The sequence below is a fragment of the Cetorhinus maximus genome, chromosome 1, assembly GCF_964194155.1.
Source record: "Cetorhinus maximus chromosome 1, sCetMax3.hap1.1, whole genome shotgun sequence".
NCBI lineage: Eukaryota > Metazoa > Chordata > Chondrichthyes > Lamniformes > Cetorhinidae > Cetorhinus > Cetorhinus maximus.
In genome coordinates, this window is record NC_135879.1 from 145,099,252 (window position 1) to 145,114,621 (window position 15,370).

The 15,370-nt window shown below is 43.0% G+C and overlaps 1 protein-coding gene across 2 annotated transcripts in view; it reads left to right on the forward strand.

Moving 5' to 3' along the window:
- The window catches only part of LOC144684305 (mast/stem cell growth factor receptor Kit-like), a 128,137-nt gene that overhangs the window by 84,005 nt on the left and 28,762 nt on the right, over positions 1-15,370 (forward strand). For both annotated transcript variants that reach the window (XM_078547929.1, XM_078547938.1), the window contains 6 exons: positions 2,215-2,356; positions 11,238-11,326; positions 13,830-13,957; positions 14,090-14,212; positions 14,726-14,837; positions 14,943-15,042. In XM_078547929.1, the coding sequence (XP_078404055.1) occupies positions 2,215-2,356; positions 11,238-11,326; positions 13,830-13,957; positions 14,090-14,212; positions 14,726-14,837; positions 14,943-15,042 (694 nt within the window). The remainder of the gene's footprint in view (positions 1-2,214; positions 2,357-11,237; positions 11,327-13,829; positions 13,958-14,089; positions 14,213-14,725; positions 14,838-14,942; positions 15,043-15,370) is intronic.

Sequence of the window (15,370 nt, forward strand, 5' to 3'; positions counted from 1 at the left end):
TCTTTCTCACTGGGATATATCTTTGTTGTGAGTCATGAACTATTTTCTTAAATGTCTGCCATTGTTCATCAACCATCTTTTCTGCTAAACTCCTTTCCCAGTCCACTGCAGCCAACTCTGCCCTCATTCCTTTGTAACTACCCTTATTTAAGTTTAGTACAGTTGTTTTCGACCCAAGTTTCTCACTCTCAAACTGAATGCTAAGTTCTATCATGTTATGGTCACTGTTTTCTATGGGATCTTTTACTCTGAGATCATTTATTAAACCTGCCTCATTACACATTATCAGATCCAAAATAGCCTAATCTCTGGTTGGATCCACAACATATTGCTCTAGGAAACTGTCCCAAATACACTCTATGAATTCTTGCTTGTGGCTACCTCTGCCAATTTGATTTTCCCAATTTACCTGAAGATTAAAGTTACCTTTTTACGTGCCCTTATTATCTCCTGATTTATTCTCTGTCCTGCAGTATAGCTACTGTCAGGGGGCCTATAGACTACTCCTACCAGTGGCTTCGCCCCCTTGTTATTTCTTACCTCCACCCATATGGATTCTACATTTTCCGATCCAAGATCCTTTCTTGCTATCGTACTTATTCCATCTTGTACTAACAAAGCTACCCCACCATCCTTTCTTTCCTGCCTGTCCTTTCAAAAAGTCACATACCCCTGAACAAAGCCTTGTGTGCCTCTCCTCTAGGTTCATGATTAGTTGTGTCTCTGCTCCTGAAGCAAACCTCCCCAGTTAAACTGGAGACCAATAACAACTTGTGTGACCCAATAAAATTTGATTTTTTTATTTGGTTGGGATTCTGGAGGTCACCAGTCTTTTGCGGGAGATCCATGCACTTGTCATCAATAGCTCTCCTTTTGTGTAAAACCACATGAGAAAATTGCAAAACCAATTTCTAAACTAGGAAACTAATATTCTATTTAAATGGAGTACAAATTGGTCATCCGCCTTACTTGAGAACGATCGAAAAGGCTAATAGTCATTTTTGACTCTGAATTCCTTGATTTAAGGGAAGTCAACTGCTCTGAAACGTCTGCGGTTATTTTGGATGACCAATCTTCCTTGGTTGACCTCAAATTAGTCAACTCGCTAGCTTCCACAAATAATGCTGGCCAACTTGCCCATTTGCTGCCATTATTTCATGACTGCCAGATTTACATATGTCTGCAAAAGCAATTTTTCACATATACATATATTATTCTTCACCTGTTTCCCTGCTAACCATCCTGGCTGCTAAATTTATAATACCTATGCTTCAGTAGGAAGTGAGGTATTGATAATTTTGAAACATGAGAATGCAACAATGGGCTGAATAAAACTTGGGTGGTGGGAGGGGTAGATGGCTTGCCCACTCCCCCCCCGCCCCCAACCACTGGAAGCAAAGTCGCTGTTGAGTCGACCTACTCCAGGCCGGGCCGGCCCACCCCGCAGCTATGATGAGCTGTGGGTGGGCTTAACAAGGGCCAAGTGTGACTTTCACCCCTCACTGGGCAGGGAGTCCTGATTGGCCTGCAGCTCCATCAGTTCCAACAGCACAAAAAGCATGTTAGTGTCCGCTGCCGGGACTGCAAGAAGAGGAGTAAGAAGGCCCATGGATCTCCAGAGCCAGTAAGTCTGTGGTCTTGGGCAGGAAGGATTTAGGCAGGACCACGAGGGGGCTGGTCGGGGATTGAGGGAGTGTTGGGTTTAAGGCTGTGGGTAGGTACGAAGATAGGGGGGGCTCCATCTTGGGTGGGCAGCTCCCTGATCTGCAAAGGCAGCCCCTGAAGGTTGACCCTCCCCCACTTCCTTGCCACCCTTTGATGAATGTAGTTAAAAATTCGGGCTGCCCATTCTGCCTGACTGTCCACGCCAAAAGTTTTATGGCCTATGCAGTGTATTAACAGGGTCATTTGGCTTGGTAACAAGCCGAATTGACCCTTGATTACCCTTTTAAAAATGGCGGACGGGCTTCTGATTTTGGTCCCTGCCCACCATCCCGCTCTCTATATTATTGGGGTGAGCTTGGGGGTGGGTGCAAAGGTGGTGGAGTGGGCACCTGCCCTATTTTACATGCCCCCCATCCCCGCCGGAAGCACACCTAGCAGGGGCACGTGAAATGCAAACCAGTAAGTTGGGGTTAGACAAATTCTGGGAGCTTCAGTTAACTCTGAAAAATTCTTCTGTAAATTATAAATAGATTTACCATCATGTTCCAGGTCCAGTTCTGGTAATCACTGAATATTGCTGTTTTGGCGATCTTTTGAACTTTCTGAGGAGGAAGCGAGATTCATTTATTTGGCCAGAAAATGGAGAACAGAATCTGGAGAAGACACAATATAAGAATATTCCAAACCTGAGGTAAATAAAGAAACTCACACTATTAACTTAGTTCTCTGATAAGTTATTAGAAGTGCACATTTTATTGTTGTCTGCCATATTTGCAGTAAGTGATGTTCTACAGGATCCTATATTCAAGTCCTTATGATAATATGTTATTTTTTTGAGGTTGTCACACAGAAATTTGAAAAACCTCCACTCTCCATATATTTTCACATCAATTGTGTCCCATTTTTGATTCCCTTTCTATTTCAGATGTTTTAATGTTGAGGTTTTTGGGTGAGTATTATGTGAGTCCCATGAAGTCGACAGCAACAATATGTAAGGGATCTAATGCTTGATTTAGATAGCATCCAGGGATGCCTGAAAAATGACCCAACCTAATTTTGGGCCTGATGAAAGGTTATTGATTTAAAACATTGGGCAGAATTTTGCCCTTGATGGGCGAGAGGGCCCGACTGGCTCGGCAACGAGTGGGCAGCTGATCGCCACCGCCGAAGCGGGCCCCGCTGCCATTTTGAGTGGGCGGGCCAATTAAGGCCTGCCCAGTGGGCCGCCCAACGGGAAGCGCTATGCGCTACCTGTGCGGCGGGGGGAGGGATTCCCCAACTGTCAAAGTGCGCTCTTTCGTGCGCATGCGCGAAAGAGCGCACATCTCCCTGAGACTAAGTCCTGTCTCAGGGAGATCAGTGAAAGCTTTATAAACATCAAAAATAGAAAAAAAAAAATTATTAAAATGTCCCCCTCATGTGACAATGACGTCGGGGGTTCCTCCCTGACATGATCCCATGTCATTTTCCCCTCGGCGACCAGGCCCCGCCCCCAACTCGCCGACGGAAAAATTCTGGCCATTAACTCTGTTCCACTCCCTTCACATATAATGAGAATTTAATTGGTCCACATGAGGCAGGATCATGGCAAGGAGGGTGGTAGGTAAGACTGGAGTGAGCAGTGGCGGATTGGGTCCCCAACTATGTCCCACCATCGAGGAATTTTACTGACAGTGGGATTCGCTTCGGGTAGGTTTCACAACACAAGGAGGCAGGAAGCAAATTTAAAAATTCAAATGCCCTATTAAGGGCCATTTTGCCAGACTGTGAACATGTTGCCAATGACATATCAACACCCACCCCTGCCGGTTGAGGATACCATCAGCTGAATGCAGGCACCCACCCAGCAGCTGCCCCGGGGAGGTTGGGGGGAGGTGCTTGTGGGGAAGTATTTCTTTATTCAAGGAGAGGGTTGCGGGCAGGCTCCGGGCTTCACTTCTATCAATCTGAATTTTCAGTTTTTCCAAAGTTTCTTCAGCTGATCTGCCTTAGGCAGCAGGCCCCTGCCTTCCTCAGCAGTTACCACTGCTCCTGGCGGCACTGCTGAGGCCACTGAGCTGCCGGACCTCTGATAGGGCTGGCAGCTCTAGGGTATGGACAGCAGTCCTGAACCGGACAGCACCCATGGCGTCAGCTTATTCATGAGCCGCCGCCCAAAAAAATCAAGGCGGAAGTTCCATTGGCCGGTTGAACAAAGAACAAGAACAAAGAACAAAGAAAAGTACAGCACAGGAACAGGCCCTTCGGCCCTCCAAGCCTGGGCCGATCATATTGCCTGTCAACTAAAACATTTTGCACTTCCGGGGTCCGTATCCCTCTACTCCCATCCTATTCATGTATTTGTCAAGCTGCCTCTTAAACACCACTTTCGTACCAGCTTCCACCACCTCCTCTGGCAGCAAATTCCAGACACTCACTACCCTCTGCGTAAAAAACTTGCCCTGCACATCTCCTCTATAGTTTTCTCCTCTCACCTTAAATTTATGTCCCCTAGTAATTGACTCTTCCACCCTGGGAAAAAGCTTCTGACTATCTACTCTGTCCATGCCACTCATTATTTTGTAAACTTCTATCAAGTTGCCCCTCAATCTCCGTCGCTGTAGTGAGAACAATCCAAGTTTCTCCAATCTCTCCTCATAGCTAATAACCTCAGACCAGGCAGCATCCTGGTAAACCTCCTCTGCACCCTCTCCAACGCCTCCATATCCTTCTGGTAATGTGGCGACCAGAATTGCACGCAATATTCCAAGTGTGACCTAACCAAGGTTCTATACAGCTGCAGCATGACTTCCCAGCTTTTATACTCAATACCCCTGCCAATGAGGGCAAGCATGCCATATGCCTTCCTGACTATCTTATCCACCTGCGTTGCCACTTTCAGTGACCTGTGGACCTGTACACCCAGATCCCTCTGCCCATCTTTGCACTTAAGGGTTCTGCCATTTACTGTATAATTCCTGCCTGTATTAGACCTTCCAAAATGCATTACCTCACATTTGTCCGGATTAAACTCCATCTGCCATTTCTCCGCCCAAGTCTCCAACCGATCTATATCCTGTTGTATCCTTTGACAATCCTCTTCACTATCTGCAGCTCCTCCAACCTTAGTCTCGTCTGCAAACTTACTAATTAGTCCAGTTACATTTTCCTCCAAATCATTTATGTATACCACAAATAGCAAAGGCCCCAGCACTGATCCCTGCGGAACTCCACTAGTCACAGCTCTCCATTCAGAAAAGCACCCTTCCACTGCTACCCTCTGTCTTCTATGACTAAGTCAATTCTGTATCCATCTTGCCAGCTCACCTCTGATCCCGTGCGACTTTACCTTCTGTACCAGTTTGCCATGAGGGACCTTGTCAAAGGCCTTACTGATATCCATGTATATAACATCCACTGCCCTTCCATCGTCGATCATCTTTGTCACTTCCTTGAAAAACTCGATCAAGTTAGAGACACGACCTCCCCTTCACAAAACCATGCTGCCTCTCACTAATACGCCCATTTTCTTCCAAATGGTAGTAAATCCTGTCACGAAGAATCTTCTCCAATAATTTCCCTACCACTGACGTAAGGTTCACTGGCCTGTAATTTTTGGATTATCCCTGCTACCCTTCTTAAACGATGAAACAACACTGGCCATTCTCCAGTCCTCTGGGACCTCACCCATAGCCAGTGAGGATACAAAGATTTCTGTCAAGGCCCCAGCAATTTCCTCCCTTGCCTCCCTCAGTACTCTGGGGTAGATCCCATCTGGCCCTGGGGACTTATCCACCTTAATATTCTTCAAGATGCCTAATACCTCCTTATTTTTGAACTCAACATAATCCAGGCTATCTACACACTCTTCCCTAGACAAATCGACCGCTAATTCCTTCTCTTTGGTGAATACTGATGAGAAGTATTCATTTAGTATCTCTCCCATTTCTTCTGGCTCCACACACAGATTCCGACCTCTGTCCCTGAGTGGGCCTACCCTTTCCCTGGCTACCCTCTTGCTTTTTACATATGTATAAAAGGCCTTGGGATTTTCCTTAATCCTGGTTGCCAGTGACTTTTCATGACCCCTTTTAGCCCTCCTGACTCCTTGCTTAAGTTTCTTCCTACTTGCTTTTTATTCTCTACGGGCTTCATCTGTTCCCAGCCTTCTAGCCCTTATGAATGCTTCCCTTTTCTTTTTGACTAATCTCACAATATCCTTCGTTATCCAAGGTTCCTGAAACTTGCCATGCTTGTCCTTCATACTAGCAGGTAACATGCCGGTCCTGAATTCTTATCAACTGACGTTTGAAAGCCCCCCACATGTCAGTTGTTGATTTTCCCTCAAACATCCGCCTCCTGCCTAATATTGTTATATTTAGCCTTCCCCCAGTTAAGCACCTTAACCCGAGGATTCCTGTTATCCTTATCCACCAGTACCTTGAAACTTACTGAATTATGGTCACTTTTCCCGAAATGCTCCCCTACTGAAACTTCGACCACCTGGCCGGGTTCATTCCCTAATACCAGGTCCAGTATTGCCCCTTCCCTAGTTGGACTATCTACATATTGTCTCAGGAAGCCCTCCTGGATGCACCTTACAAATTCTGCACCATCCAAACCCCTAGCACTAAGTGATTCCCAGTCAATATAGGGAAAGTTAAAATCACCCACCACAACAACACTATTGCTTTTACATCTTTCCAAAATCTGCCTACATAACTGTTCCTCAATCTCCCGCCGGCAATTGGGAGGCCTATAGTAAACCTTCAACATTGTGACTGCACTCTTCCTATTCCGGAGCTCCACCCATATTGCCTCGCTGCATGAGCCCACCGAGGTGTCCTCCTGTCGTACAGCTGTGATATTCCCCTTATCCAGCAGTGCAACTCTCCCACCTCTTCTACATCCCTCTCCATCCTGCCTGAAACATCTAAATCCTGGAACGTTTATCTGCCAATCCTGTCCATCCTTTAACCAAGTCTCTGTAATAGCAATAACATCATAGTCCCTAGTACTAATCCAAGCTCTAAGCTCATCTGCCTTGCTTGTTATACTTCTCGCATTGAAACAAATGCATTTCAGACCCCCAGTCCCACTGTGTTCAGTAATTTCTCCTTGCCTGCCCTTCCTCTTAGTCCTACTGGCCATATTCACTGATTCCCAGTCATTTATTTCACCTACAGACCTATTGTTCTGGTTCCCACCCCCCTGCCACACTAGTTTAAACCCTCCCGAGTGACACTAGTAAACCTCACCGCCAGGATATTGGTGCCCCTCTAGTTTAGATGCAACCCGTCCTTCTTGTACAGGTCCCACCTGCCCCAGAAGAGATCCCACTGATCCAGATATCGGAAACCCTCCCTCCTACACCATCTGTTCAGCCATGTGCTCAGCTGCACTATCTTCCTATTTCTAGCCTCACTGGCACGTGGCACAGGGAGTAATCCTGAGATTACAACCCTAGAGGTCTTGTATTTTAACTTTCTGCTTAACTCCCTGAACTCCCGCTGCAGGACCTTGTCACTCTTCCTGCCTATGTCGTTAGTACCAATGTGTACCACGGCCTCTGGCTGTTCTCCCTCCCCCTTCAGAATGTCCCGTACCCAATCAGAGACATCCTGGACTCTGGCACCAGGGAGGCAACATACCATCCTTGTGTCTCTTTCACGACCACAGAAGCGCCTATCTGAGCCCCTGACTATACAGTCCCCTATGACAATTGCTCTTCTGTGCTTTGACCCCCCCTGCTGAACAACAGAGACAGCCGTGGTGCCACTGCTCTGGCTACTGCTGCTGTTTTCCCCTGATAGGCCATCCCCCCTAACAGTATCCAAAACGGTATACCTGTTAGAGAGGGGGACAGCCACAGGGGATTTCTGCACTGACTGCCTGCCCCTTCTAGCGGTCACCCATCTATCTGTCTGTACCTTGGGTGTGACCACGTCTCCAAAACTCCTGTCAATGACGCTTTCTGCCACCTGAATGTTCCTAAGTGCATCCAACTGCTGCTCCAACCGATCCATGCGGTCTGTGAGGAGCTGCAATTGGGTACACTTCCTGCAGATGTAGTTGTCCAGGACACTTGAAGCATCACAGATTTCCCACATCCCACAGGTGAAGCACTTCACCCCAGCAACTGCCATTTCTAGAACTATTTAATAAATTAATTTAAATCAAATAACTGCTTATTAACTCCTTATTAACTATACATTCCCTGGGGCTGGATTTCTACTATAAATGCTAAATTCTAAGAACAGTAATCCCCTGATTCTGGTCTAGATACCCTCTACTTATTAATTAAGTGATTAATTTATTTGGTTTAATTAGTTTAACAATGTTTTAGTTTCAAATTCAGTGTAGAATCTTTCCCAGCCAATCAGGTCACAGATTTACCGTGACCCCACTTTTAATTTTTTTTTAAGACCCGAGGTCCGCGAATCCCCGAGGCCAGGTTTTTATACTCACCTCTCTGGAACTCCGCCCTCTGACTCTGCTCCCTGGAACTCTCCTCACGCTCTTTTATCCTGTGTCTCCGCTCTCCTCGTGCTCTTTCATCCTGTGTCTCCGCCGCTCTCCTCACGCTCTTTTATCCTGTGTCTCCGTCGCTCTCCTCGCGCTATTTTATCCTGTGTCTCCGCCGCTCTCCTCGCGCTATTTTATCCTGTGTCTCCGCCGCTCTCCTCACGCTCTTTTATCCTGTGTCTCCATCGCTCTCCTCGCATGTTGCCAACACGCATTTCTGGTTACTCTTAGGATCCAACCTTTTTGGGGAAATTCTGCCCATGCTGTCTGACTTGCTGCATGCTTTCCAGCATTTTCTTATTTTTATTTCTAACTTTGGGTTGGATATTGTTTTAGGCGTCCTTGGGTGTAGGATACTGGTCACTAAATTTGGGCAGTCATTCTGTACCTCTATGAGCTGTTAAAACAGAGATATCAATAGGAGTTCATTAGAAAGAATTATTCTAATAAAATTGTGAATAAAAGTATTCACACTAAAAGCTGCTGCTGTTTAGAAACTACTGCTTCACAAATATAGTGAGTGACCCATATCAAAAGCATTTTATTGTGAATAATCGTGATGTAGTATATTCACTGGCCCCACTGACAAGGTGTAATATTGTATGTAGCCTCTTATCATCAAATTGCAATATGTTTAAAACTAACCACCCAGATTTTATGATGTTTCTCTCAGTTCTGCTAGATTTATTTGATAACTTCACGAAAACCATAACTTTGTTGAGGGCAACTTGAAGTAAAAATAAAACTAAACAGGGATTAATAGAAATCTTTTGTGCTTGCTACTTGTAACAGCATTCATAACATTAGCGATTTGTATAATTCAGCTTCAAAAGGTGGTTAGTGTCATACTAACTCGCTTTCCACTGAATCAGTCACTCATCATTGCGTGTTTGTTGCATGCAAATTTCAAAATTAGGCGCTGACTCAAGATTAGTTCTCATGCTAACAAATTTATTATTTGCAAAAATAATCAGATGAATTACTTGAGACATATTGGTAAGGTAGACAAGTGCAACTTTTATTTCTGCTGACTCGAAAATTCAGGCTATATATTGCTATTAAAGTAGCCATTTGTCAAGATAGATGAAGAGCAGTGTCACTGTGAATTTGTTCAGTTGCTTATAAAAATTGCATTGAGCCCTGTTGATATTACATTTAATTTTAATGACATCCTGGGGTCAAACTGCTGTTTCACAGCAGAAATTCAGCAAAACTGTTGCCAATGTGAATGGAATTGTTTGCACAGGACACCAAATCAACTTCCATGAAGTGTGGCCCCATAGGATTGCTCCCTAATGCAACAGACCATCCTGGAATGGTCCCCTCCATGACTGAAAGTGCCGTTAGTGGCAAATATAAACAACAGCTGCCTGCTTAGATAGGCTTACTCAGTTGTTTTTGAGGCCTGGTCATGGGCAGAGTGAGCTCTGAGCCTGTGTACAGGACAACAACGTTAATTGGCCAGCCAGCATGAAATCGCGGTCAGGGGCCGACCGTGATCGGTGGTCTATTGCCTGGCCAATCCCAGACCTGCCAACCGCGCCTGCTCACCGAACTGAAAATTCTGCCCCAAGTTTCACTTCTATTGGCACTCAGCAGTGCTGACCTAACAATTGGGAGAGCTTTTATATACTTTATGAATGCAACCAGATTTGCTGTGCACTCTTTGGCTCCAAGGAAAGGGCCTGAGTTATGCCAAAAAAAGCATTATTAAATTAGATCTATGAACATTGATTGGAGCAATGCTCTGACTGAATGCATCCATTCCAGCACCTCGCTGTTCCCAGGACTGGAACACACAAATTAGGAGCAGGAGTAGGCCATTTGATTCCTTCAGCATGCTCCACCATTCAATAGGATCATGGCTGATCTGACTGTGGCCTCAACTCCACATTTCCACCTAGCCTGATGTCTTTTGATTCACTTGTTACGGAAGAATCTATCTACCTCTGCTTCAAAAACATTCAATGACCCTGCCTCCACCACTCTACAGGGAAGAGAATTGCAGAGACTCAAGACCCTCTGAGAGAAAAACATTCTCCTCATCTCCGTCCTAAATGGGAGACCCCTAATTTTTAAACTGTGTCCATGACATTCCTGATTAATAATTGGAAATGCTGGTACTTTTTAAAGGTTTTCTCTGGTTAACCTATAAATTATGATTGTTGTACTTATCTGTAATTTAAAATAACATGTTGAACTTTGTTTAGAAACACTGAAAACTTTACAGCTTTCTAGATAGCATGACATTCATTCCTTTGCACAAATACATTTGGGAAACATGTGGCTTTCCAATAATCTGATGATATAATTCCCCTGTTGTCTGTTCACAACCCAGGTCTGAGTCAGATTTAGCATTCCATCTCATAATGAGACCCTCCCATCTTTCAAAGCAACCTCATGGAAACATTGCTAGCTCACAAAATTTTAATTGCATTCACTTCCAAACAATTCCTTTTTTTTTAATTGTAAAGAAATCTATTTCATTTGTCCATTTGACACTTCAATCTCCCCCATCCCTTCTTTCAACTATTTTTTTCTTCATTAAATCATAAATTTTAGACCACTAGAATTTTGATTCACTCTATATTCATTACATCCTGATTCTTTTTTTTTATTTGCCCGTGGGATGAGGGCATCACTAGCTAGCATTTATTGCCCATCCCTAATTGCCCTTGGTCCGAGTCATTGCTATGGGCCTGGAGTTACATGTAGGCCAGACCAGGTAAGGACAGCAGATTTCCTTCCCTAAAGGACATTAGTGAGTGTCTGTGGTGGGATTTGAACATTACCAGACTAGTTACAATACCACTATGCTACCGCCTCCTGCAGACATTGTTCACACTTTGCAGGCTGGTTTGTGTACTCTTTTTTTCTGGTTTTCAGACTTTCTTCACAGTTCACAAACTGTGTTGTATACACTTTTGAATAGGCAAACCATTGCGTAAGATGTCAAAAGCCAAGCGATCCTTTTTAGCGCCTGAAACAAAACTACTATTGATTTGCTTCATCGTTTGTTTGAAGTTCATAACATCATTTTATTTCAATTTATTCTTTGTTTACCATAGCAACGGTTCTGGATCATACATGGAAATGAAGCCAAGTAGTATATCATCTCCACAAAAAAATGTGGACAAAAGAAAACCCTTGAGGAAGGGTAAGTTATCTGTGTGTGCGGGTGGACTACTTGTCATTATAATATTTTCGCAAAGCATTTCAGTGAGTTGTGAATGTGCAGAGCAAAACAACAAGTTAGCAGCCAGGCATGAAGTTCAGTGTCACGAAAAGAAAATGGTTTGTGAGTGATGCAAGATCCCTGGACGCAGGAGCTGAGAATATCTAGAACAAAAACAAAAATACCTGGAAAAATTCAGCAGGTCTGACAGCATCTGCGGAGAGGGATACAGTTGATGTTTCGGGTCCGTACGACCCTTCATCAGAACTAAGACATATAGTAAATACCCTGAGAATATCTACTGGTCTTGTTTCATAATTTTCCATGATGGAGGTTGTTCTAAATGAATGGGGATATGACTGCAGGCTGATCAGCAGTGCATAGTGGCCAGAACCTGGCCTGATACGTATTTCACCAGCTCACTGCTGCTTGCCATCACTTTCAGAATTGTCTATCAGAATCTGCTCAAATACGATGGTGAAGGTGGACTCACATCATGCACTACATTTTCTGAGGTTAATGCCTTAGCAACGATGAACATAAGCATATTTCCAGCATCCATCATTTTGGAGATAATTGAAATGTTGAAAGCTCTCCTAAAGGAGTGTGCAATCTCCCAACCCATGAAATTTTGGATTTATTTAAAAAGAAACACCCCTTTTCTTCAACAAACCCACCAACAATTTTCCTTATCCAGCTGCTGCAGGTTCCCAGTACCTGAGGCCTGCAGCTGCCATTTGTCTGTCTTTCCAGGTTGCCTATAGCAGTAAGGAATCTAGTTGGAAAACTGCCAGAATTATGGCAAATTTAACTGGGTCAGGAGAGGGGAGGTTGGATGGATGCTGACTTCAAGCTGCATTTTCACCAGAGCAGATAGTCTCATCTTCTAACTCAAGGTCTGATTCAAACTTTGAAGGATTTCAATTAAAGAAGAGAAAAAAAAAGCAATATCTGCATGTATAGCAATTTTCACGATCACCAGACATCTCAAAGCACTTTACAGCCAGTGAAATAGTTTTTTGAAGTAAAATTGCAAATGTGCAATATATGGCAGCTAACTTGAGTTCTGTAAACTGCTACAAACAGCAAAGTTATAATGACCAGATGATCTATCTGTTTGCTGTGATGTTGACTGAGGGATAAATATTGGCCAGAAACTGGGAATAATTCCCCTGCTCTTCTTCAAAATAGTGCCATGGGTTTTTTCTTACATTCACCCAAGGAGGCAGATGTGGCAATGATTTAACATCTCATTCAAAACACACGCCTCAAAAGTACAGTGCTCCCTCAGTACTGCACTGGAGTGTCAACTTTGGTTTTTGTGCTCAAGCCCCAGATCGGGACTTGAAACCAGAAAACCAGAAACTCGTGACACAGAGGCAAAGTGTGCTAACAACTGAACCACAGCTGATACATAAACTGTAACAGGCAGGTGGTGGTGCAGTGACATTGTCACTGGGATAGTAATCCAGGGGCCCAGGCTAATGATCTATGGAACCTGGGTTCAAATCCCACTAACAAATATGGAATTGAAAGCTAGCCTCAGTATTGAAACTGCTATCGATTGTCGTTAAAAACCCAATAGGCTCTTAGAGAACAAAATCTGCCATCCTTACCTGGTCTGGCCTACATGTGACTCTAGATGCACAGTAATGTGGTTGACTCTTAACTGCTCTGTGAATGGTGTGGCAAACCACTCAGTTCAAGAGCAATTAAGGATGGACAACAGATGCTGGCCTTGTCAGCAACGCTCACATCCTTGGAAGAATTAAAACAAAGCACTTTACCAGCTGTGTTGCAACAGCAGCAAAAAAAAGCAGTTTTGAAAATTTCAACATTAATTCTTTTCGTTGTTTCTACTGCACATGCTTTGCTGTAATATTGACCTTCCTTTTACACGTAGATCATGGATCTATGAGGGCAAAGTTTGGTTTGAAAATAGTGATCAAGTAACTTATACGGTCGATGAAACTGATATTGGAGCTGTCAAAGAATAACTAAATGTTATAATTCCAGTTCATGACCATGCATAGGATTTATTTGAATACTATGGAATTACATCTATGTGACACGCAAACTGTACCTTTAAATTTAAGAGTTATGTAAAGAAACTAGGATATTAGAAAAGTATGCAAAGAGCTGATATTTGCATGTATCTGATTTGTAAATAAGTGGATTTCACTGTACCTATATTTCCTTTGCTGGAAAAACTCACATAGACTCACAAATTTGCTGCTTTGTTACCTGCTTTACAACAGTAACTGCACTTCAAAGTATTTCATTGGCTCTAAAGTACTTTGGGATGCCCTGAGGCTGTGAAAGATGCTATATAAGTTCAATAAAGGCTGTTTTCCCGATGTTGCCAAATCCCAAGACCAAATGTAAAAAAAAACCTGGTAAATTATTGCAATCTTTATTTTAGATTATGCAGTATATGCATTTTTAATGATTATTTTGAATTAACATCAAATACTTTATTTACTAGAATCATACAGTGATAAGGAAAACAACAATGAAGTCACTGAAGAGTATAACTTGGCTCTGGAAATTGAAGATCTTCTCATCTTTTCCTATCAGGTTGCAAAGGGAATGAACTTCCTTTCCTCTAAGAATGTAAGCTTATATTATTCAACAGACTGTTCGTTAAAGACCATTCCAGATTCATAGTTCCCTTAAGTGTAAATATTATTGATTGTGTTTGTTTTACTTTACAGTGTGTTAAATTACATATTTCATTTATTACAGTGCATTCACAGAGACTTGGCAGCAAGAAATATTCTTCTAACTAATGGACAGATTGCAAAAATATGCGATTTTGGACTGGCTAGAGATATCAGGAATGATTCCAATTATGTGGTGAAAGGCAATGTAAGTCATTCTGGAGAGTTGACCACAGGTGTCTGAGACTCAACCAACAGGATATCCAACACATACAGCACTTGGCCATCAGAACATTTGAAACATAACCGTGGGGAGTCAACCACATATCAGCTCCTGACTACCAAGAACTCAGATAGATGTCTCTGCTGGACCATCAGGGACTCAAACACATATCACATTTGGTCCTGCTAGGCTTCTACATAGCCATGTGTTAAATTGTTTGCTGGTATCAAGTGACCTTGATCAACTTGTCCTCCCATTCTTTACTCCCACAAAGTACCTTGCCATATCCACGATACCCTTTAAAATGGTCTGGTTGGAATGAGCATCTCAACTTGTCAGAAATCACTAGGAATAATTTACACACTCCGTATGCCAATGCATTAATATATGAATAATCTGACAATTAGATTTTAATTATATTTTGTGCTGATGATCTTGAAAATATGATGATTGTATCCTCAGATTGGCTTTTAGTTGAATGATCCTTTTTAAATCCAGGCTCGTCTTCCTGTGAAATGGATGGCTCCAGAGAGTATTTTTGACTGTGTGTACACATTTGAGAGTGATGTCTGGTCTTATGGCATTTTATTGTGGGAAATTTTCTCATTAGGTAAGATTGCATCCGTTCTATCTTTTCATTTTAGTACTAATTGCATTAATTGTATGTATGTGTATACAAGTCTGTAGTAAATGGTTTTACATCCTTTCACTATAGGGAGCAGCCCTTATCCTGGCATTCCTGTGGACAACAAGTTCTATAAAATGATCAAGGAAGGCTATAGGATGCTGAGTCCTGAACTTGCATCTACTGAATTGTAAGTAATTGATTTTCTCGAACTGGTTACAGCACAAACTGCCTTTTTTATGGATATCCTTTCTCTTTGTGTGTAAGGGCTTGCTCAGACAAAAGCTTGATATCTTGCCAGACTTCAACAGTAACCAGTGTCCAATTTAGTAATACATTGTCAGTAAGCCAAAGTATGCACATGTGTGATACTTAATTGTTTGGTGTTGGAGATTAGCGCTTTTGTTTCGGTGATGGGAAGTCATGGTGCTATGCATCAATTTAGTCAGGTGTTACAACCTCAGCCTCCAGCCAGCTGTAATTTACAGTAATAGTAAAGTATGCTTATGAGTTGTGCA